This window comes from Tribolium castaneum, chromosome 5, assembly GCF_031307605.1.
Source record: "Tribolium castaneum strain GA2 chromosome 5, icTriCast1.1, whole genome shotgun sequence".
In the NCBI taxonomy this organism is placed as follows: Eukaryota; Metazoa; Arthropoda; class Insecta; order Coleoptera; family Tenebrionidae; genus Tribolium; species Tribolium castaneum.
In genome coordinates, this window is record NC_087398.1 from 8,273,233 (window position 1) to 8,297,890 (window position 24,658).

At 35.8% G+C, this 24,658-nt stretch overlaps 1 protein-coding gene across 1 annotated transcript in view; it reads right to left on the bottom strand.

Annotated features, from left to right (window-relative positions):
* Positions 1–24,640, bottom strand: part of LOC660083 (uncharacterized protein) — a 38,133-nt gene extending 13,493 nt beyond the window's left edge. The window contains exons 1-2 of the mRNA XM_008202221.3: positions 24,045–24,640; positions 4,334–5,875 (exon numbers count right to left, since the gene is read on the bottom strand). Coding sequence (XP_008200443.1) covers positions 4,334–5,762 — 1,429 coding nt within the window. The 5' untranslated portion in view covers positions 5,763–5,875; positions 24,045–24,640. The remainder of the gene's footprint in view (positions 1–4,333; positions 5,876–24,044) is intronic.
* Positions 24,641–24,658: the final 18 nt, after the last annotated feature.

Below are 24,658 nucleotides of genomic sequence, written 5' to 3' on the forward strand. Positions count from 1 at the left end.
AAGTAATTTTAACAAAAATTGTAAGTTGTATTAACAGTAAATAAAAATGCTTCTATTTGTTCAGTTGTGCATGATTTTTGCAAAGTATTAGCAAATCCAGTCAGAGGCCATACTAGAGAACTTCAGAAGTTGAATACGTATTTGAAGTTGCGCCCATTTAAAATCCAATTTCCGTCGCGATGATCGATGAGATTGTTTCGCAGGACGAAGAAAATATAATCAATTACCTTTTTCCAACATATGGCTCTGACATATCTATATACGAGTGCACTAAATCTAAAGCTATCGCTAAACTATGATTAGCTGGTGATTTGGTGCCAAATTTTCCGTCACAAGAGCGTAATTACTTTTCTAATCATATTTACCGATTCCTTATTTGGCTGTTAGCAGAAAACAGTCACGTCGAGGAATAAACTTTACCACAAATCGAGTTTCCTTCTGCTCAACTTTGAAGCAAACTACATACTGTGAATAATGAGAAGAAGCCTTTGCAAAAGCGAAAAATTATGTCAATAACAAAATCGATTATCTGCTCACAGACGAGCACAAAGCTTCCTTCCTCGAGCTGATAATTACGCAACGTAACCAACACCCAATCCAAAACTATACAAGTTAATTAAAATTTTATATTAATAATTCACTGACCACGCAGCTAGCACAAGTTGGAAATCGTGTTTCAAACTGCGACGTGCTGTCAAACTTGCTATTTGTGTTTATAATGCCGGGAAGCTTTTGCTTTCAGAATCAAAATGGATTCAATCCATATTTTCTAGGAGCGCTTGTTTACTGCACGAACCTAATTACGGATATTTAGCGTTGTATCGATTTTATCAATTAGCGAAATTACACTCTGTTCCTTTGCCAGTTATTTTGAAACTAAATTTTGACTGGGATAATAATTGTTTACGATTTGGCGCACCTCCTTTTCGGTCAGATTAAGTCATTTAATTAATAATTCATTAATGTGCGTGTGCCTCCAGTCATAAATCTTCCAAACTTTAGAAAAAGACGCCTCTAAACCGGCTCATTGTTCTGATATTTGATACAGTTGATAAGCAGTCATTCCATACACGCAAGTCATTAATGACGTAGCAATTATAAGATTGTCTTTAATAAAAGATCGTTTACCCTAATTCAGCCAAGACACCTCTCGACCGGTCTATTAAACTTAATAGGCATTTTTATGCACGTAACAGTAAAAGGCAATACGCAATAACGTTGTAATTGTTTTCTCTTTGATTATAACTTTATTTGAAATGTAAAGCAGTTAAGTAATTTGCATCCACAATTAAGTTTTCATGGCGAGACGTGTTACACAAAATAAATTACTGATACTAAGTATAATTAAGATGTCCATCTAAGCCATCCGCTGTTTAATCTACCCCAACAAAGATCTATTGTACAGGGTCCGCAAAATATCCACTTTAATCCCCGGCGTCAAGCTGATGGTTGAAATATTTAGTACTAGGTGTAATAGGTGTAACCTACGGCCTATTCACTCCACATGTGGTGAGAGCTCGATAATTATTAATGAAGAGTCGTAATCGGATTTGAGGGCAAATATTTTGACTATTAGCGCCTTGGGACACCACTTACTGGTCAATAGCCAGTCCGAAAAATACTCACTGCAAAAATCAGAGTGACATAATTTCAAGTCCTTGATCGCGTAATATCCGCTTTCACTACTCTGCAAACTCATATCACTCTGCGGTGAATTAAAAATAAATCAACCATTCACACCGAAGCGACGACAATAAAGTCTTCACTGCAATATTGTCCATTGTCTACTAAAATAAAACCATACGACCACTGCTAGTGCCAGCATATTATTACATCCACGGCATAACAATCTTGGTTTAAAATTCAAATGGTTAGTCAATAGTCGCTATGTAATTGCTGTTTTACATTTTCTCCAGCGGATATTCAATTCTAAGCTACATACTTAATTACCCAACGAAACGTATCCAGACTTTCGCAAATAAACATTTTTCAACGATAAACTGGAGTTAATTCTTAAGTCTGTTGTGGCGACTCTCATTACGAAACCAATTTGTCTTAACTGCGATATTTGTACGTAATGAAATAATGTCTCAAGTTTAAGATATTTATCCGGAGTTTAATTAAAAATTTTCTTTTAAACTCTTAATTATCAAATAATGAGATAAAAACAAACTTTTTGAAAGCTGCGAAGGTGGTGTTAATGAACACTTTTATACCAAGCATAGGCGCCTAAACCGAGGGGTTTGCGGCCCCATGACCTTTTCCATAACCTTCATACAGAGTTTTTGTTTAATGTTTGAAAGAATATATTAAATGCATATTAATTTAAAAATATTAAAGTTGGAATATTAAACAAAATAAAATAGCACAAGTCTACTCATTTACATTATTTTAATATCTTGTAAAGATAAAGTTTATTAATTGAGTTACTTAATTAACAAAATAATCATTGTTTTGTTTTTATCGTACTTTGCATTAGCATTTACAATTCATCAGTTTGAGGATGTTGTATAACAAAAGTGCTCTTCACATACGTTCGTACCCTCTTTTTTTAATTTTATGTTTCGATTAAATAAATTTTGCTGTTGTGACAAAAAGTACCTAAATACGAGGATGAACACCTGTGTAGTTTAATACATAAAATTATTTACAGTGCAAAAGTTCAGAAAAAAATCATAATGTATGTTGATACTTGATTTAAACATTTGACAAGATAACAAAAAAGGGATAAGTTGAATTTGATTTACTCCCATGGTGATTTAGTCCCCAAGTTGAAAAAATATGAGGTAAAAACTTTAATACCAAAGCATTGGTACCCAATTTTTTTCAATTTGCGAACCCCTTTTAAAATCCGACAGTAATTGGTGAACTGTATGGCTATAAAGAAACAATAAAATGTGGTAGGTCATTTATTTTTTCTTGTTGTACAAAATGAAATGAATGAATGTTAATAGATACGAAAAAACTAATAATAATTTATTATTTGTTATATTTTTTAATATTTTCTTTATTTTAAAATTAATTACAGCATGCAATAAGTATTATATAAGAGATGTTTTTTTAAACAGACATATTAATAGTTTTAACGTTGGAATCATAGGAAATTAATTTGTAGGAATTTTAAAGTCCACTGTTTAATTTATTGTGAAAAAATCGATCGACATAGTGTAGACGCAGTTTTACATTACAATTTCCAAATCTTAACAAGAAAGTAAAGAAAATGCAAAATAATCATGTCAGGCAGAAAGCAATTAAATGAAGGTGGCTGATTATGTCGTACTTTACGAAAAAATAGAAAAAGGTGAGTTAATCTTCATAATAGATATCTTATTATCTATTGTATATCTTTCAACAAATAACTGCTTTCAGTTGAAAACCTCCATTTTCATTAATATTTTTGTCCAAAAAGCATACTTTGTCCATAATTTTATACAATATTATGTCGGTTCCTACTAATAGGCATTGGGATCTGTTTTTGTAGACACAAGGTGATGATATCGGTCTCGAGCTGTTCAATAATAACATTTATAACGCGTTCACCGTGCCACACAGAGATTTATATCCAAAATCCACAAAAATTTAAAATTTAATGAAACTTCAACATGAAAACATACTTGTAACTAATTAAAAAAATTGTGTAGTTTATTTAAATTTATTATTTTGTAGTTTTCTACGTTAGCAGTGTAAAATTCCACCATTACATCTCAATTCCCCCAGTTGAGAAACACTGGTTTGCAGCTAAATATTTTGTTTGTTCTTTGTATTTTGTCCCTTTGTGGAAAATGTTCCGTTTTTACATTAAATTGTTATCCAATTTTTGACTTTTGTGTTTTTTTTTAATATTTCTGGGCTGTGAAAGCAAAATTAATGTCTCGCACCTAAAGACAAAATCTAGTACTACTGAAATAAATTGTAAGTGTAAGATTGTGTAAAACATTGAATTTTACATTATAAGAATTTTAAAGCAAAAGCATAATATGCAGAAAGGTATTAAGAAAGAAGCAATAAATTTGTGTGAGTTTTAAGAATTAAGCCTGGAATTAAGGCACGTTTCGTGATTCCTTCTATTTTCAAATTATCAAAGATTACGTACTTAATTATTGAGTGTTTTGTATTTTTTGTGATTGATAGCATGACTTTCAAAGGTTAATTAAAATATTTGACCAATCGCTGGTGTGTCATTTAAATGATGAAAATTTTTGCGAACTGAATGTTACATTCCAGTACATTGTCCTGTCCATGTAAACACCTTCGCAGTCAGAACCGTGCATCGTTGGCGATTTATTAGCGATGCAAATCACACTTGACTAAAATGTATCGAATAATAACTCACCGTCCTCGTCGTCATCATGAGCGCCACTACACTCCCTACAAACGGCCGTCCTTTGTCCTCTCCTCGCCATCTGCTGCAAGGCCAACAACTGCTGCTCCTCCAGCTCCATGTCCTTGTACCCTTCCGGAGGGCTGAGAGTAACAGCATCGACGAACTCCAGTGGCGGTGCAAACTTGGGACTTTGCGGCGTTTGCTCGTAACCATCGTACACATTACAGTTACAATTGGGTTCACAGCACGTCAACCGCACCATTTCATGCTGATTACAGGTGCAGACCCCGTCGTCGTCCTCGTCGTCGTAGTCGCACTCCTCCCGGATGAGGATGATGTAGTCGGCGTCGAAGAACTCGTTCTTGTTCTCGTTGAACACCACCCGGTTGCTGCGCTTGTCCTTGCTCTTCCCCGGCCGCTTCAGCAGCGACTTGAGGTTGTCGCGGTCGGGGTTGTGCTTGGCCCGCTCGCCGTCGATGCCCATGGTGTCGTCGGTCACTTCCTCCAGCTCATCGTACACCTCCCAGTGGGTGATGGGCGAGAAGGAGCCCAGCTGGCGCACGTCGAACTCGCACTTGACGATGTTCTGGTTGGCGTCGTAGTCGGCGGATTTATCGCCCGCCTGCTCTAGGGGCCCATCGGTGATGCCCGCCTCCTTCAGCTTCTGCTCCAGGTACTTGAGCCGGGACCTGCCCTCGTCCACCCGCCTGTTGAGGTCTTTGCTGCTGAGCGGCGCTACTTCGTCGCTGTCGCTGTCCCCCGGGCCATGCTCCTCGAAGACGAGCCGCCCGTTCTCGAACTTCCAGCTCAGCTGGGGGGCACTTGCGTCAGGGGCACTGCTGGGATCAGGAGGCTCGGCGACGCAGACCTTGGCGGTCGAAACGCGACTGCACCCCGACGCCTGTGCGCATTTTGCGACGCCGATTGCGATCGATGGGCCCGTCGTCGGCGACTGCTCCGCAGGTTCATTCATTGCGTCGCCACTGGCAAGCGCTCGAGTGTCGCCCACGACTGCATTGTTACCACACTGATTGGGGGGCTCCTCGCTCGGAATTCCTCCGGCCTCTGCCCGCCAGCTCGTATCGCCGGTTTCCGCCAAACATGCATTATCGCAGTCACGCTCGGACGGCTCCTCGCGGTGGCCCTCTTCCGCCCGAAATTCCTCAGGTGCTTCCAGGATCGGGGCCAGCGCGTCGTCTTCGATTTTGTGGCCCGATTTCCGCCTGACGGGGATCTTTGAGGCCCGCTTGTCCTTTAGCCGCTTCGTTGTGTCTTCGGGGGGGCTTTCCTTCGACTCCGCGCCGCTGTCGCCGTCCCCGCTCTCGCGCGCTTCTTCGGAAATTGGGGAAAAATTCAATTCGTCACTCATCAAATTTACATCCGGAGTGATGCTCTCGGAGTCGGGGCTCGAACTTGCGTCCATGTTTTCCAGTCTCATTATTGAAAATGCAAAAACTTTCGATTCGTTACTTCATTTTTCCCAAAGATGACGGAACTATTAGAGGCGGGAATCTTGATCGTTAAAACGTCCAACGAACTAATCTAATTAGTCTGAAACAAAAAAGCATTGTTAGTGTGTGGGAGCAAGGCGACTTTGGTTGCATAAAAACGCAATTTCATGAATGTATAATTTAATTGTACGTTCAAAAATTAATATTAGTACTACTGGCTAATATAATTATTCTTTATCTAAACGAAGGTTTTTTTTAATGCAAGAATACCTGAGAAAGTTTGCAGTGATGAAGGATTGCCTTACAACTTTACAATAATGTTTTGTTCATTTTTAATTGTAAGCAAGTTGACAATACAATTGCATTTGGCATTTTTATGATACAACGACTAGAACATTAACTCATAAAGTCGACTTTAACAACCAGTACTGTTATGAGCAGCTACCTGTTAGATACGCCAATATAAAAATTAATGTAATAACTTCCGTTTCGTAAAATTGATAATCAAAAGAATGAAACATGTTATAGATATAATTTTATCAAAAATGGATTTCTAGAACAGCAGTTACACGCAAATATTTGACCATAAATCCTGTTTCATTGTTTCGTTTAGTGTTTTTAAACATTCATGAACCATTTTTTTATTTTGGTTAAAAGAAACACAAAATATTGCCTAGATGCGGATTTCACAGAAATCCGGCTACGTTGCCGACCGTCCCTTATTTCAAAGAACAATGCCTTACTCCATTTAATTATCCTTAGGTCTCTTGGATGCACTTATAGAACGTAGTTTGTCCTTTAATTTACCAAAAGCTACGTGTGTGTTGCTTAAAAATACGAGTAATTTGATGTAGGTATATCTACGTGTTATAGGGAGATTTTAAAATGAAAAGGCTCCTTATAATCTGATTGTTTTTATTTGATTCTAGCCACCGTTTCTGTATTTACAATTTTTTATTTACGGTTCTTTAATTTTACTTCTGTAAAAATTATGTCTAGGGAGTCTAGGTTTCAAGGATAAAAAAATTTCAGAAACATTTTCTTATTTTATAATATTTAGATCATATTTTCACGTAAACGTAGGAGATGGCATTTAAAATTTTGCAGGAAAAAACGAAAGGATAAAGTTTTAAAACGAAATTATACTCGTAATATTAATAATAATTTTATTGACACAGTTTAGTTTTGAACTAACAGAACTCTATATACTCATAGAATGAGGTTTCACTTTTAACCAAACATAACCTGACCTAATTTGACCCGACATATTAAGGAGGGATAACATCCTTCACTAAAAGGCTTCCCTAAGATATTAAATTAGACGTCTCATATTTATTGCCTATTTTTTGACGTTCACCAGGTAAAATCCCAGTAATACAGAGATAAGCAAAAGTTTGGAACCAAGCGTTTTACACTTAAACTATATAGTACGTACCTTACGAAAAAACTAATTGGTGCAACACCAACTACTTTAAAAATGTTAGCTTTTTTTAAAAATATAATTTTTCGAGGTAACTATTAGTTTTCAAATATTTTTTTAAATGAATATTATGCTCTAAAATTGACTTCTAATGCAACTGTATTGTTTTTAAACCAATGTTTTTTTTTAATAAATTTTAAAAATTGTGTTCCGAGCGCATGAGATTTAGAAGATTTTTCAATCGTGGCCGAAGTGTTTGTATCCATGGATGTTTTTATTCGAGTAATTTTGTTCATAATTTTGTTGAGAATAAGAACACCAATACAACCACTTCGACCAAGTTCGAAAAATTTTCGTAATGGGCTCGGAACGCAACTTTAATAATTACTTAAAAAACAATGGTTTAAAAACAAAATTATTGAATAAAAATTTACTTTCAGAGCATTCCCTTTTACCAAAAATATCGCCGTAGTAAAGTGCTATAAAAAATGTTTTTGAATAACTCAATAATTAAAAGGAATTTCAAAAAAAAAATATCCTTTAAAAATAATCACATTCTTAAAGTATACTTGATGTACTAATTAATTTTTTTGTAAAGTAAATATTTCAAGCACAAAACGCTTGGTTCCATATTCTAACCTGATACTGTATGTAGTAATAATAACTGAAAAATCATAAAACAACTGTAGTATTTTTCGTTTTTCTTAGATTCACATAGTATTTATTTTGTCTTCTTTCACATTTAAAAAATGTATTATCTTCTTTAACTATCTTCAAAATACTTTCATAAAGGGAAACTATTCAAGATATGAAAATGAAATTTAATGAAAAATAATACAAAGAGTGCTGCTGCTCCTGTCATAAAATTTCAGTTGAAAATACAGAGCCGGAGATAAAGAATCCTCCTTTTTTTAATTTGAGGAAGTGCGAATAATTTTCTAACCTTTGTAGTAAAATCCTCCAAAGCTGGAAATTTCCGTTTATTTATATTTCCATTGAAAATTAAAGTACCAGTGAAACCGCCATTAAAATACATAATCTGCATAACCCTTTATTAACATTATCAAAGAGACTGATAATTTATTCACCCGGTGCGAAAATATTCGGTTTAATATAAAACCAACAGAACGAAATTAAAAGTGGGATAAAACGTTAGCTGGATTTTGCTCTCTAACGGCGTTTATACCATGCATTTGCGGCAGGACAATGTGGCAATTAGGTGGTCCAACCCCGAATCACCTCATTCGCTCGCATGACTAACCCTCTAAAGGTACAGAATTGCTGGGCAAAAAATTACTTTAACACCGGCTCAAAAAGTGATGAGTGCGCTAAATTGGTTTAGAAAATTAATTATTGCAACCGCAATCAATGGGTCAGCGGCAAAAAGCGGTGATTTTTTCAGCGGGCAAAGTTTCGGACACTGTTCGAAGAACTTATATTGTTAAGTTTGCGTCACATGTTTATGGTTAGGGGGAGTTTAGAGGAGCAATATCCTTTTAGAGCAAATTAAAGTTTATTTCGCACTGAACTGGCAAGGGAGTTTAGGAACAACGAGTATTTACCGGAACACGTACCGCCATTTCAGATAAAAGTGGACGATGGGCGAAGGGTGAAAACTCACTTCGCTAAGATAAAGCGATTTGGAAATTTGGGCCTTGCAGGATTGAAAATTAAGAACAAAGCACGAAACCGCTTGTTAAAATCCTCACGTTTAAGTTAATAATTCTGACCTTGCATCCAAAATCCGCTCTTGTTTCATCCGCTTATAAATCATTTTAGATATGAACCATAAAAGTCTGTACAAAATAAAAGTGAATTATGCAGCGTCGAAAAATACCTCGATTAAATGAGCTTTTTTACATTGTCAATTTTCTAAATCCCTGGACCAACTTCAAAGGGAAAACTTTTTAATGTGCTGCTTTTAACTAACCGAAGTTTGTTGGTTGTTACAAAGCGCTGTAATTAATTGATATTTAAATATTTTCGAAATGTGTTTTCGCTGTTCGCAACACGAACGTTTATTTAATTTCCCATTTTTGTTTCGACACTGCCTGGAAAATACGGAAAATTAAATTTGTACAGTTCAGTCACCTGCAGACTTAGATAAAAAAAGTGTAAACACATAACGTCTGGAAGTTGTTGCCCTCGAGATAATTTCTGCTAACTATAACTCTTAAACAATAGGCTATTTTTGAACAATGTATTGTGTGTAATTGATTGGTATTGCAAATTGGTTTTGGTAATCATCTTTGTGGATCAAAATTGTGACGGTATTTTTGTTACAGACGCGTGACAGAAATCACTAAAGCTTTATGCTAATTTACTTTTACGGTCGTCAGTAAGACCTGAGACAGAGAAAAATGCGCTTTTGTTTTAATTAAGCAACGTTAACAAAAATAATACATTCTAACATTTAAATATCTCTCCCAATTTGCATGACGCTCTACGTTAATAAAATAATTTTTACATGAGTTTTTTATAATTGACGTAAATTTTGATATTTTGCTAAAGGGAACATTTAATTAAAGGCTGTGTTTTTCAGTACGTCATTAAAAATTATGGAAAGCTTGCAAAATAATATGAGAACAGTTTTCTAATCAAACGTTTTATCGTTTAGAGCAATTAAAGATGATTTATTGAGGCATTTTCCACACCCTTCATTATACTTAATATTTCCACCGCAATGAAGAATTGTTTTAAAGTGGCTCTTAATAGAAACTAGAAGTAATAGCCTTAAACAGTTCTCAGAGTCATTCAACAGACAATTGAATGAAAAAGTTTCTCTGCAATTTGCTGTTCTAATTTTGCGTGATAAAGCAATAAATCAATTTTGCAATAATAACAATTAATTTCTTTCGACAAAACGGTGGCACTTTTTACCCCCTTTACCTGGTGGTATCGAAATCACAAGGCAAGGAAAGGGAGCTGTGTAGCAAGTTTCACTATTCACTTGCAATTCCAGCAAATTTCTTTTAATACGTCGCTCAAGTGTCAGAGTTACCTTGCGATTGCAATTTCACACAATAATTCCAACATTTCAAATAAAATCTTTCACAACGCCGGGCAAAATTAAATTGTCTCAATACAACATCAGAGGATAACATACAAAAAACACAAATATCCAAACTTATTATTGCAGGTATATTGTGTTATAACTTGGATTGTTTTGTTTGTGGAAATTTGCTCGTCTCAAAATGTTTACAACAAAAAATTCAATTTGCAACATTTGACATCGGAAATTGAACTTTTTCGAAATTCGCCATATTCGCGCAAATTAAATAAACCCAACAGCTCATAATGTGACTCTAATCTTTCGCCCCAGGTAGACGCCCACTTATAAATGCACCCCTCAAGTTCCGCAAATTGAATTCATGAGTGGCGTCGATATTTGTAGAATATTTTAAATCCGATGGCTACAAAAGCAGCGAATAACTCGTGCCATTTTTTAATCGTACGTTACGTTTCCACATATCATGGCTCTAACATGAAACAAAAACGCACCGCCAGATGCTTTTATCCGTCCATCTGATCCGTCCGAATTTCCATAACAAAAAGAAAATCGCGAAAACCCGTCCAACGTTAACACAGCAAAATTAATCCACCGACCTTTTATCTTCCTCTAGCGAGTTTGTGGCTGATATTAGTTGATGCTGTATTATCTTAAAGAACGTCTCAAGCCCAACAAACTTATTATCAGAGTGGCACTCCACTTCGAGGCAAACACAACGACTATTACCACACAAGTACAGCACACCTACACCTCTCATACGTCATCAAGGTGCTGCTACTCAAGAAAGTAATCAGCGTTGGGGCTGTGGTAGCCCTCCGGCCATAATGACGCTCGTTTAGATCGATAGGGAAAGTTACCGTGCTATTAAAAATGCATTGTTTCCCCGGAGACCACCCGATCAACAAACCATTTTCCTCCAGAACTAAATTTTGGCCCATGGAAGACTTTTTATTGAGACTTAAATTTAATAATTCATGTCTTATAACATTATACCGAAACTTTCAATTATATTGCGCTTATTTATGTGCATAAAGCTCATCGATTTGCATGAAATTTATAGCATGCTGGAGAAAATACTTTGTTGGTATTAGATTTTCGCCAGTGTTGACAACAGGGAATAAGAAAAAGAGAGCAAGTTATGAAGTACAAATAATCTGGTTTTTATCACACACCAGTTTCCCTTGCCTCGAATAAAACAACGGCGAGGTTGTAATTCTCGACAATACTTTGGTGGAGAGTTTTCCCCGCTCTTGCTGCATTGCGATCTAAGTCTTACAAGTTACGATATACGTTTCTTGAAATTGTAAATATGCGGTGGTACAGATAGGAATGTCGCTTCGGGGAAAACGAAACGATAAAAAGGTGAATTTTTTAATTAATAAGTGGTAGATGTGCAGCAAACAAAGAATTGTTACGCAACTCCCACGCACACAATTACTTCCATTTTTGACTTTTACAAATGTTGGCCAAAGAATTCCGTTTCAAATTAGAAAAACTTTTTAAATCAGATCCACCCAACTGTGCTTATTTTACGTCACGTAATTTTATTTCGTAATAATTCAAACGGGAGTCACTGGTTTGGATTCAAATATTAGTCAAAAAAATTGATTTTGTTTCTTCAATCAAAAAATTAAGGAAATGTACAACGCATTTAATGAGATAAAATCCTCCCACACTGCTGCATTTTTTACGAAGCAATTTAGTTTTATTGTGGAAAGCGCTGCATTTTCCAACATCAAATCAATACATGGTTTAAAACTTAAATATCTTGTTCTGGATACTCGGTGTTCCCAACTTGGTGCATCCTTGTTATATATTCATTGCTTTTCTAGTATCGATCGATCCTTTCATACATCTTTGCATAATTGTATGTCCTCCGTTTGATTCCATTTTGAATTCTGTCTCAAGTGCTACAATACAACGACGTGGCCGATATTTTCTAATTACGTATTCTTCTTTTTTCGACATAAGCATTTCGTAACACGTATTCTATTAAATAAACGAATCTAAGTAATTGTAACATCATCGTCCAAATGCGCAAATAAGATGCTTAAAATGCAAATGAAGAAACACTTTCTAGGTAAACGAAATGTAAATTACTAAACCTACAAACAGCAGGTGGGTGGTTGAATTTAATCCAACTTTTGTTCGCCCAAACTTCACATCTCCAAAGAGAAAAAAGTGTTAAATAACTTGTGAAAAAAATTGTTAGAAATTCATATATATATTTACACAGCTTTTGTCGTAAAATTCTAGTAAAACGAAATTTATAGCAATTTCTGTAATTTTTGATCTGCTGCTTCCCTGCGGGCTATGTATTATGATTATGACAGTTAAATCGCTCCAGGTTTGTACGAAACGAACATTCTTGTGCTCGAAATAGAAGTGGGTAATTGAAAATCGATTTAAAGTCGCGTACAGATGGTTAATTTCACCAATGATTTGGCAACGAACCTGCGACTTGAAATCGCCACACCCTTAATTAAAAATACGGTTTACTGCAGCACATTTCCTGCCTCCGCTTGGAAACAAGCGTCAAAAATATCGAAACGCAAAGATAACAAGCCACAAAGAGGCTTTCATTCCGGAACGTGATTTGTTTCCAATCGGCGAAACCTTGACCCATTAAAGGACGAGAAAGGAATCGTTTAAAGCCGAGAGCGCTTCCTTGCGCTGTTCAATGTGCTTCAGTTTACAACACTGACTTTCTATTTTAATTAAAGTGGGATTTGTAAAATTTTCTCATTAAATTGCATTCTGCTCCCTGATATAAAACCCCAAATAAGAAAGTTATTTCATTTAAAAAGGGATTTTTAAACTCGCGGAATCTGCAGCAAATTAATAAGTGCTCAAGCTTAGACTACAAAACTATTCGCAACAAGAAAGAGCGACGTTTATTTGCAATTAGCCTGGCGCATCCACCATTTTTACACCCACTCGACCGCGCAAACTTGCTTACTTTTAACGCGTTTCTCTTACAAATATGCATATTCCACGTGCAGATGTTGGGGTCAGTGAACAATTTTGCGATGCTTGTTTGACTCAGCATTCTCGGAAACCGGCGTTTGCTTATCGAGATCATTACCTACTCAGGGGAGTCGTCACAAATAGATAGGCCAACAAAAACTAACCCTGGCTGTGGTTTGTATGTAGCACAAAAAACACTGAGCAATTAAACATTTTCTTGGAGCAAGACTAGTAGTCTGCAAAAATTGCAAATCCAAATGTTTAACCATTGCACTTTTGGGAATTCCCAAAATAGAACCCGCTAATTTTACCGTTAATTGCGAACCGAATTATTATACAAAGTCTCTCCAGAATTAGACAGAGAGTCGCGCAGATGTATGCAAATTTATGCAAACAGCTATAAAACCTACTCCTAAAATAGACATCAACTAACACTAAATTATCAGATCTGAAGCTGACGGACGAAAAGAAACTGCTCATGTTTTATAGATACGCTGTCGTCCGGTGGCGCTGTTATTGACAAAACTTATTTATTCCTGCCATTTCAAAAATATCGTTTTTAATATAAAAGGGCCGAACTAATTTCGAACAGAATTCGAAATCTTGACGTTTTATTAAGTCGTTTATTGCAGAAGAAGGTGCATCAAGCCAGACTCCATCAGCATATATTTGCGATGTTTACTAAATTAAAACAATAAACATTCCCAGGCAGCCAGCGTTCCATATTGCAGAATAAATTATTAATGCTCGTTCCAGTGTGAACTGCCACCACCAGAATATTGCTAAATTTAGCGAGCTGATAAAGACGTTCCTAAACTTAGCTCCACTTTTGTGTTAACACACTAGTTTGAAGAGAAAAATCCAATCAAATCACAATCAGCTCGCCACATTTTCACTGGATTAACCTGAGAGCACTGCAAAATAAAGAAAAGTTGTCTCTCATTGTGGATTTCTGCTAATTAAATCTAGCGTAGGTATCTCAGGCAAGCACGTGCCGTCCTTGCCCTATAAAGCGGCACAACGTTTTATTATCTTCCATAAATAAATCCAAATGCTGAGGAAGTACAAAGAACTGTTTTTCTCTCCAATAATCGAAGAAATTAACAAAATTTTTCTCTAAAGTCTTTACTGACGCAGAGGAGATAAAATGGAGGCGCTGACTTTATGATCGATGATCTCGTAACACAAAATAACGTTTTCCAATGCGATTTGGCATTTAATAAAGGCCGTAAACTTTAAAATTGGTTTATATTGTGCCAGTGTCAGGAAAGTTTCCTTTTTCACACCCTTACACAAACACTGAAAAACTGGGTCAACGTTTGGGACAGTAAATATAATTATAAGTTGAAATTGGACTTGCATAAGAATTTCCCGAGCGATATTTATTCGTGCCCTTAATCAGAAAAGCAAACTATCAGACACATGAAACACAAATAATGTTTTTTCAGGTTTGAAACAGTGGAGTGTTTGCGTAACCTGCTGGCTGCAGAAATAGGTCTTCGCAGCTTTTGTTATAAATATTTACTTTTAGACAGGCGGTTTATTTAATTTGAAAAAAGTGTGTTTAATTTACTGAATTTATGCACTTTACAATAGAAAATAACAATCCAGTTGGATGTTATGTTTTACAATCATCCTGTTCGGCACTGATATATCTAAATGTCAAGTCATAACCGTAAAAATGAAATAGAATATTCCGAAGAGAAAAAACGTCAATAAAACTCTCGTATCTTAAATATCAAAAATGGCACAGACATGTCATTTGACCTCCGAAATTCCCCTCAAATCGATTAATAAATTAAATTGATGAACGACCGGCAAACTTGGCCAGCACGCTAACTGAGTCGACTTTCCCCTACATTATAAATTAAAGCGTAATCCTCTGGAGCAACAGAGCTTCAAATGATCATTAAATTTACTTTTATTTTGAGTATTTTAAATCCTAATCAATTTTTACTTCCCGGGGAGTCCACAGAGAATACTGACACGTAAAAATTAATTAGTTCGATATTTATCTCCTCGTTATGATGCCTTCTTGTGCTTTTTACAAACAAATATAGATTATCTGATTTCACAACAGAAATTTCATGTATGAAATAAACGCACTAAACTCTGTTAACCATTTGCATTTCGGAACTAAACCAATTTGCGTTGCGTGAAGTTTGTTTAGTATGCAGAATTGAATACATACCTAAAAACAAACCACACAATCAAAAATATGATTTACAGGAACAAAATGGTGTTACATTATTCTGACTTAAGCACGTAATCGCAAAAAAGTACTAAACTAAAATCAAAAAAGACTTCTTAGCTTTGGCCCTTTTAATTAATCGTACGATAGATGTAATACTTGATTTTCTTCGTAATGGGTAGATAATCCAAACTGGGCATCGCACAAAAATCCCCTAACAAGCTGAACCCAAATTCATAAATTGCTTTCCAATCGGAAGTTCACATTCCCAGTTGATCTAAATCTCGGAAATGGCAATTCATCATAAGTGGGGTGAGTTGGGATATTTTCCCAAAACGCGTCGCCTAATACAATCAATCCACTTACACAGAATCTTTTTCCATTTCATCTACATCTTGGAAATTTATAACGAACAAAATTTTATGCACATAATTTAACATTATTACGTGCTGCTGGCGAAAATGCGCAAGAACGCACAAGTGAGGCCTTAAATAAGCGCAAAATGATGGATTAGGTGGGTAATTCAAAACTTGGAATAATTAATTTAATACACAGCTAAGTATTTGTGTAATCCCTGCATGCCATACGAGAGTTCCAACTCTCCGCTACGTTATCGAACCTTCACGTATTTGTGACAATGGAATTCAGGAACTTGAATAACAATAGAACAAGATAATGAATTGTGATGGTTTCAACAAACATTAAAATATGCATTTCTCGTTTCGTGACTGCGAGTGCGGTCTCCAATATAATTCTGAATCGATCAAAGTCGGGAGTGAAAAATGAACTAACGGTGCTTTACCAAAATTCTGCGTTTCAACAATTAAACAATACACAGACTTGCTGAAGATAAATATTGACCCGTGCTAGACTATGACAGTGTAACTAATTTTATTAACTTGTTGATCTATTGGTTGGTTCCGGACGGTAAGCAACACCACTACCGCCAACATCGTTAAATACAGTAAGCTTGTAATTAGATTTATAACTTACAGCCAGGAACGCCCTTAATTAAATGACGAACTCCTCGGGTACACCTACTTTCGATTAAACTATTTCTTCCAATATTTGAAAAATAAAGACCTCTTTGTAATTGGTGTAATTTAATCTAATTATGACGGTTATCCAATACAAAGTCACTTGATCTTTTAATACACTAGCAGTGGAATTGAAACAGCAACAGTTGTCATTAAGGAAGTTTTCCCTATTAAGTCTCCTTTAATTTTAAAACGTAATTTTCTTAACATATCATGTAAACAATTGTATTTTTCAGCGCAAACACCTCCTGTTATGTGACAAATAGCGGCGACATGTCGGTATTCGCGTTTCAAAAACTGTAACACTTTTGAACATTCATGCACGGTTGTTTGAAACGTTAATGTTTTAAGAGGTGGTGTTTAGTAAATCAATGCTCACACACCAGTTGTGCTCACTCACTAAAAATTATTATTACTGTTACAAGCATATTATTTCCACTACAATAATTCTCTGTTTATGCAGATTTTTTCGTATTTTTCATCCACCTACAAGTTGCCACCTGGCTACGAAACAATTCTCCAAAGTTATCCAGCTGCGAAACAATTTCTCAAGCCCGTAATGAGCAACTATTAGTTGAAACTTCCAGACTTCCCAGTCAGATTTTCTCGCTCCTCAGGTATTTATTATTATCCCGAAACTCAACATTTTTATTCTAAAAATACCTGATTGAGATGAGCTTGTTAAAACGAACGAGAACAAAGAAATATTGAAAATCTCAATAATCTCATAAATCTTGCCCGTGCGTCCTATAATTAACAACCACCTACGTGCAACATTGTTATCGCAATCAATATCCAGGTTGATAAATATTTCCGCCAGTTTTTCGAATCTTTAAAGCCAAGTGAGTGGCAAATTCGCGAGCCGAGAATTTTTATGAAAGTTTTTACATTTTGTCAGTGGGGTACGAAGCGACATTAAACTCGTGTGCTACGAGACCTGCCGCTGAAAACACCCTTAATGAATAATCGATAGCGATGTCTAGTTGAGAGTAATTTAATCTTTGTAAATTTTAACAAATTTAATTTTCGCACCGGGTTATTTGTCTTATGGTAGCTCGCAGAAATATTAATTAACTTAAGTAAATTCGCAAACATCGGGCGCTTTTTTAATCGATCTTACGACTCACCTTGATGTATCAGCCGCCTAATAATTTAAATTTTAAACTCATAGGGCAATTTATCTCCGCACTGAAATGTCTACGCAATTAAACTGAAACGGGCACATTCTAGCTTTAATATTTAATATGGCGCCAACCGTCTCTCCAGTATCACTAATACCAGGGCCATACATTGCAAATTACGCTCATAGCACACCCACTACATGCATGTGCCTTCAGACACATTGCTACATACGACGGGCACTTGAATTAATTTTCTCCTTCGCTCAGGTATTTCCATAATTCTGCCTCCTAATGCCCGAATTTGGACCAAATTATTTATTAATAGCGATTTTACAACCATTAATCTTAAGTACAGAGTGGTTCCCCTGTAACTACGAGCCTGGCAACAGTCGCAAAATAAATACCAGATTCAAAAAAAAAATTTTCTAATTCATTTTCAAGTTTGTCGGTCTCGTAGTTTTATTATATGTATTAATCATCCTGTAGTTTTGATAAAATTATGAGATATGAGCACAATATGCATAGTTTATTACTCTGGAAGTAATCACACCGAGAAATTACTATTCTGTGATTACACTGATTACTTCATCATTCATCAATTTACGATTTTACCTCCAAACTGAATAAAACTGTTGCAATTACGAGTCAATTGTTTGGTCTTTACAAATTTAAATTTTTGTGTTAAATTTAAATAATTATATTGTTTCGCAACTTCAAAAATGAGTATTTTTCAGTTAGAGCGAAGGTACATATTGATTTTACAGGATCATGTGCTGGATTAGTTATTATTAGTTCATTATCATTAATGGACACTATTAATCACTTTACATCATAAAATAGAATATGACACAAGCAATCAAATACTCTCGGTGATCAATCAAACTAACATGCTTTACATTTTTGCCGTTTCACTCTTTCTGCTTTAGTTAATGCAACTTTTATTATGCTAGAATCTGGCTTTGGTAAAGAAAATCGTAACTGGAAAATCTCAATTACTAATCAATGTTAAACTACTTACAATTTCAATCAGCTGCTAAATTAGATTGATGTGCAAGCTGAAACGTCATTAATGGACAATTAGAGGGCGATTGCTAACCGAATTGCAATTAGAGACAGTCGGAGAAGTGCAATGAAAATCAAAGTAGAGTCAAAGTTCTGAAGCAAATCGCTTCAAATTTGCGGTGTGTGGGACGATATTATCGTCGTAAAGTGAGGGTAAACAAATATTTTTACAACGTCTAATCCTCTGGGAGTCCAGAATGCGGGTTTAGCGCAAAACTTTTTTGAACTGTGTGTGCGTTCATTTTAAAGACTTTCCATTTTACGGTGATTGGAATTAGTGAAACCGTGATTTCTCCCTTTGCAGATAAAAAACCGAAGATATTGCCAAGAAAGTTGTTTCTGAGACGAGAATTATTTAAATGACATTTTCACATTTTTCTATCCTTATCCAGTAACAAATGGTTTCGCTTTTTGTTGTATTCCAAAAACCAAACATAAATCTAGAGAGAAAATATGAGATAAAATGTAATGCAAAAATTTATAGTACACGCTGGAAAATTTACCTCACTTTAAATCATTCTCGGTGCGCGTGGACAAATTGAGAATTTTACCAACATTTGAAATAGTGATTAAAACAGGGAATAATGGATATGTCGCACGCTTTGGCAATTAGTCATTTAAATGTCTGTATGTGCGCACTTTGGTTGAAATATCGCAGTTGCATGAAAGTTTAATGTTATTAAGATGTGTATGTACAACTTGAATGCGACTTCTTACACGGCAATTCCGCCAAGAAATTAGGGCGAAGCAGCTCAAAGATGATAAAAGAATAAATGGTGGTATTTAAAGCAAGTGAAGCAAGTAATGACCGGATATAACCGTAACAAGTTTAGAGATAAGTGTTCTATTGTAATTTAATCAAATGGAATCTTATACCAGATGGAAAAAGTATGCAAGCCGCGATATAAATTAAACGCTTGATTTAACTCCCAAGATCTTACTCTACTCCGATCAGCAATGGACATTAAAGTGCGATAATAATTTATTGGGTTTTACAGGTCGTTACTCATTAATTGACGCATATCAGCAGTGAAAAGCTTCAAGCAAAAGTAATCAGGGAAAACGTTTTCCAGCGTCGCTTGAAGCCTGTAATCATAATCGTTCCTAGAGAACATAAAAGCATGAATTCGTAAAAAAGAAGCTTCCCTTGTCTCATAGCAAAGCTCCTCACGTTCGTTGGACGTGCTTTAGGTGCGCATGTTGTCACCACGTCTCTAGTATCGATGATTTAAATTGAAGACGTCTTTTTGTTTATAAGATTTATCGAAAATAGACAGCAGATGTCTGCAGATCGAAATACCCACAAAAGCGTCATCACTGCAGTGGTTCGACCAGTTGGACTACAAATATGGTACTACAACTACTGCTAGATCCACGTACGGGTTTATTTAGGCGAAGATGATGGCAGTATAAAGTACATTTGGTAATTTAAGTGTCACTACTTTCCTACTCACAAGGCGATCGCAGGAGCATCGACCTGGATCAGCCGGATGAGCATAAGAACCAACAGACAATAAAATAACCCCCTATCAGAGCCAATACATCCTTTAAACATAAAGTTTTATAGGAGTGGAAGGCAGGCGTAAACAAATCCGGCCAAAATCGTCGTCACTCTGGCCTTTCATGGCAAAAAATACCAAGATTGCAGTTTTGCAAATCTGTTACCTAAAAAGTGTCTCCTATTGTTGGAAAATAGAATAAGTTACTACAACAAAAGAATTTTTGCCAATTTAGTTTCATAGTCATGGTCTAATTCAATCAAACATTTTCAGGTCAAATGCCATGCTGGTCCTTTTCTGTATCAATAATAAAATAATACGACAGAGTCTAGCAGACAATTTAAATTAGAGATTCTAATTTTATAATTCTCAATTAGTTAAAGTGTCCCAAAAAGCCAAAAAACGGGTCGCTGCAAAAAGGGAGTTTTCAGAGCAGACAGCGAAAGGTTGGAGAATGGCTTATGAAGCAAGTTGATGGTCGGGAGAATTAAATAAGGTTAAACGGGGAAAAAATATTAGAAGAGTGCGCTCAGGCGAAAGAATTGTGGTGGGTTGAAAGGAAAGTACGTTCGGAAAAAAATAATCTATTTATTCAAATTCTAAAAATAAATACTAATCCCGCAATTCAACAAAGTTGTGATTAAAACTGCAGACGGCGAGCACAGTAAACAAAATTCGCGATTTTGTTGTAGATTACAGCAGCGTCGTAGCTGAACAAAGCCTTTTTGTACACAATTCATTCTTTGGATTTGTCCTCGGGTCGACTTTAATTACCCCCGTGCGTCGTGTAAAAAACCCAGACGAAAAATTTAGACAAAGTTTTATTGTTAGCCGACCATCAAGTCCTGCTTTTATAAAAACTAACAAGACATTTATTTTCCACTTGTTCATGTTGGAGCATTTTCTCGTTGCGAGATGACAAAGCTCTGAACTTGGGCGCGCAGGGACTTTTGATTTATCTTTGCGATGCAGACGTTTTATTAATTTATTGAAAATACTCTCGTCGACTCAAATGACCATTCACTCGTCGATTTATTTAAGGACTTTAACGACAGTTACAAACAGCGAAATAAACTGAAACCTGTAGCTCGAATTTAATAACTGTAAACTGGAAGCAGGTGAATGGGTCTCGATTTCGCCTCGGGGGATAAAACACAAATAACGCCCGAATGTCTTAACCGTTAATTGCACAAATTAAACAAACCCTCACCCAGCCATAAAAAGGCCCAGGAGATAACATACGCCTATTTAAACATCTTCACGTATTTGTTTATCCACGGTTAAAACTCGTTTGATGCCAACAAATTTCCATGCTTGGCATGTGTTTACACCTGTTTTCACGGAAAACTCGGGGCCCGAAACGTCAGCGTAAGGAAAATGTGGAGAATACTGTCATTGCGAGAAATATTAGCAAAGGCGGAATTTTTCTTCGCAATATGTGGTTTACCTTGACTCCGCAATTATTAAAACTATTGTATTAATCACGTTTTATTGCCAACATCTTTAAATTGTTGCATTGTACGGACTTGGAAAAATCTTATTATATTTTTACACTTCTTTGCACCAAACAGTTAACTGTAACTCATGCTACAATACTGCGACAATTAAATAATAAATTGCAATTTATTCCACTCTGATAAGAATTATTGTTGTTGCAGAAAATACAGTTATTTTTTCGCTTGAGAATTTTGATTCTTCTTCCTGGCCTATTATTCAGCCAATAGTTTGTTACACTTGATTGGTCAATACCATACACAGTAGTGACAATAGGATTGTTGCATGCAGATCAGGAATGCATTCAACGTCTTTCCTTAAACCAGGAAATACAAGAATTGCAAAAAGCAGTGCATATGAAACGAAAAATATTTTCTTATTCTTTGTTGCAGATTTCCGTCTGATAGCACAGCAGTGGCAAACAAAATTGTTTGTTCTTCTTCTTTTGCGTCTTTTTACTTCTCACATAAATGAGTTTGTGGGAAAATAAATTTGGTCCTTGTTTTCCCATGAGGTGATTTCAGCAGGAAGCAGTTCGCTATTTAGAAAAAATGAATTAAAACCACCGATAAGTTTATTTTATTGTCTCTTTTCTGCATAATTTTTTTTTCTTATTGTTGGAAATAATTAAGTGCCACTCTCACAAAGTTGTGTTTCAAACATTTCTATGTAAATTTCATCCCGAGTCACGTTACATATTAGCCCAAAGTGTCTAAAGCTAGAGCGTTATAAAATAAGATTTTATGTTTTTGATCTACATAAAGCATTTGGACGTGGATTCTTGTCATTTCACAACTTCGGACACTGTGGGAATTACCTAAATCGTGCGAATGAAAATGACGAACTGCGCTTAATGTCCCTTTGTCTGAACACACATTGTCGTCTTACTTTCCACCAGCTGAAAGCAACTTTATCAAACCTAATGAAACATTACGTGAACACAAATTGTTGTAAAAAATCTACTGCAATGCTTTTAAATCCGCAAATGTCGGCTGTTATTTATGTTTACATATTTTTGATTAAAAATTATCGGAAGACGACAGTCAAGAAAATTTCAAGCCGATGTTCCTGTCTCGTAAAACTTTATATCAGCCACCATTATTCAAAATTAGTGCTAACCTTACCACATACTTTATTTTCCTGAAAAACATTCACCCTTGCTGCTTCACATTTGACCTTTTTAACACCAGACAAATATCGAAATATTAGCCCATAAATTCTCATAGCCGTAAAAAGGACTTTAAATTTGGAAAAAACTAATGCACGACTACGTAACAAAAATTTATACAAACCCGCCAGACTACAGTTTAGTAACAAATTTTCTATCCCTGAAATATTTTTAGGCAAATGTTGCATACACAGAAATGCATATTAATGAATAAGTTCGAATTATGCAAGTGGTTACGTTCAATAGTGCCTCTGTTAGCACTGTGGTCACTTATTCAACATGTAGTAGTTTGGATTATGCTACAAATTCCTAGTTCAATACAGAGAGAACTCTATATATGCAAAATGTATTAACAATATTAATTGAACAATATGCATATTTTGGAGTTAAATAGAGCCATTTCTTTCCCTGTCCAAAAGACAGATCCTTTAAATATCCTATCTTGAATTAAATTATACACCCTGTTTTTTATTCATCATGTTCATAATTGTTTCATATTTTTTATTAATGCTTAAAATACTAAGCTTTATTTTCGCAATAATTATCTGAATCTCGTTTGCTGAACTAATTTCCTATAACTTTTTCCATCAGCAAAATTCGCTCATATTTTCCTGACTTTCCACGAACAAATAAACACCAACAAAGAATTAAAAAGTCAGCACCTTCTTCAAGGCGAAAAACATTATTTAAAAATATTTTCTTGGCAAATAAGAGCTTGCAAATGCTTTAATTGGACAAGTTTGAGCCACGCAACAGATGCGTAACAGATTTACTGCCGTTTATATCATTTTTGCTGTTTTACTTTAAACTACAAATAAAATAAATTGCTGGAAAAACAGGTTATCAAGGGGGAAAATAATCTTGTCAAGCCAAAACGTGGATTTTATTACGTATTGTCCCTATTTATCGAATACAATTTTCCCTTCAGTGTGGCTGTTTCAAAGACGAATCTAGCCTTTAAAAATTGTCTTTAAAAACCTTCGCTAAAGGTGCCTCTTGTTTGCTAGAACAGAATAGTTTTACGATTCCTTTTGTTAGAAAAGATCGAGGAAATAAAATTTTCCTCATATTTATTTACAAAATGTAAAATAGATTTACAAATCCTACTGACTGCACCAATTATGTTTGTATTCAGAACATTTTAGCCCATCATTAAGAAAAGCTTGGACTGAGAGCATGAAATCGTAATTGATACATTTTTGAACACGTGTTTGTGTGTTAGTTGATTCGAATGAAAGGCAAACATTCGCTTAATTTGATAGTCTTGCGCTGCAGTTTGATTTCACTCCTTTTAACATACCTCCTGGACTCCCCCGACGCTTGCTGTACTTCCCCCATCCATAAAATAGAATTGTACTTTCGAAATAAGACCAAAGTGCAGCACCCGAATCAGGCCCAAAATTAAACAACACACCACTCAGAACCGACTATAATCCCAACACATGCCTTCCCACACTTTCCACATAATGCGATACCACCGCAATCAAGATTTATCACTACAATTTGCATTGTTTACACGTAGATCGTATTTGCATCCACAAAAACGTCCATAAATAAATCACGTTAGTGGTCATTTAGACGGCATCAAACATCACGTTTGGAAATGTTTGGAAAACGACGACCATATGGGTCTAGACACGCACGACCTGACGCCGTCTCAGGACTTCTTAAACCCAAGCCAGTGTTCAAGAGACTGCTTTACTCTCTCCACGACTGGCTGACCCAACGTGGTCGATGAAATGGTTTGTGGTAGGACGCACAAGAAGTAGCGGAAAGTGCTCAAGACGCGTGATGGGTTAATTGCTGGGCCTTTAAACACCAGTTCTTGGTGATGGCTCGCTTTCAAGGACACTGACGGACTAGCCGGAGATTTAAATCTTTTGTGCGAAGTGAACACAAACCGGGGCGAAAAAC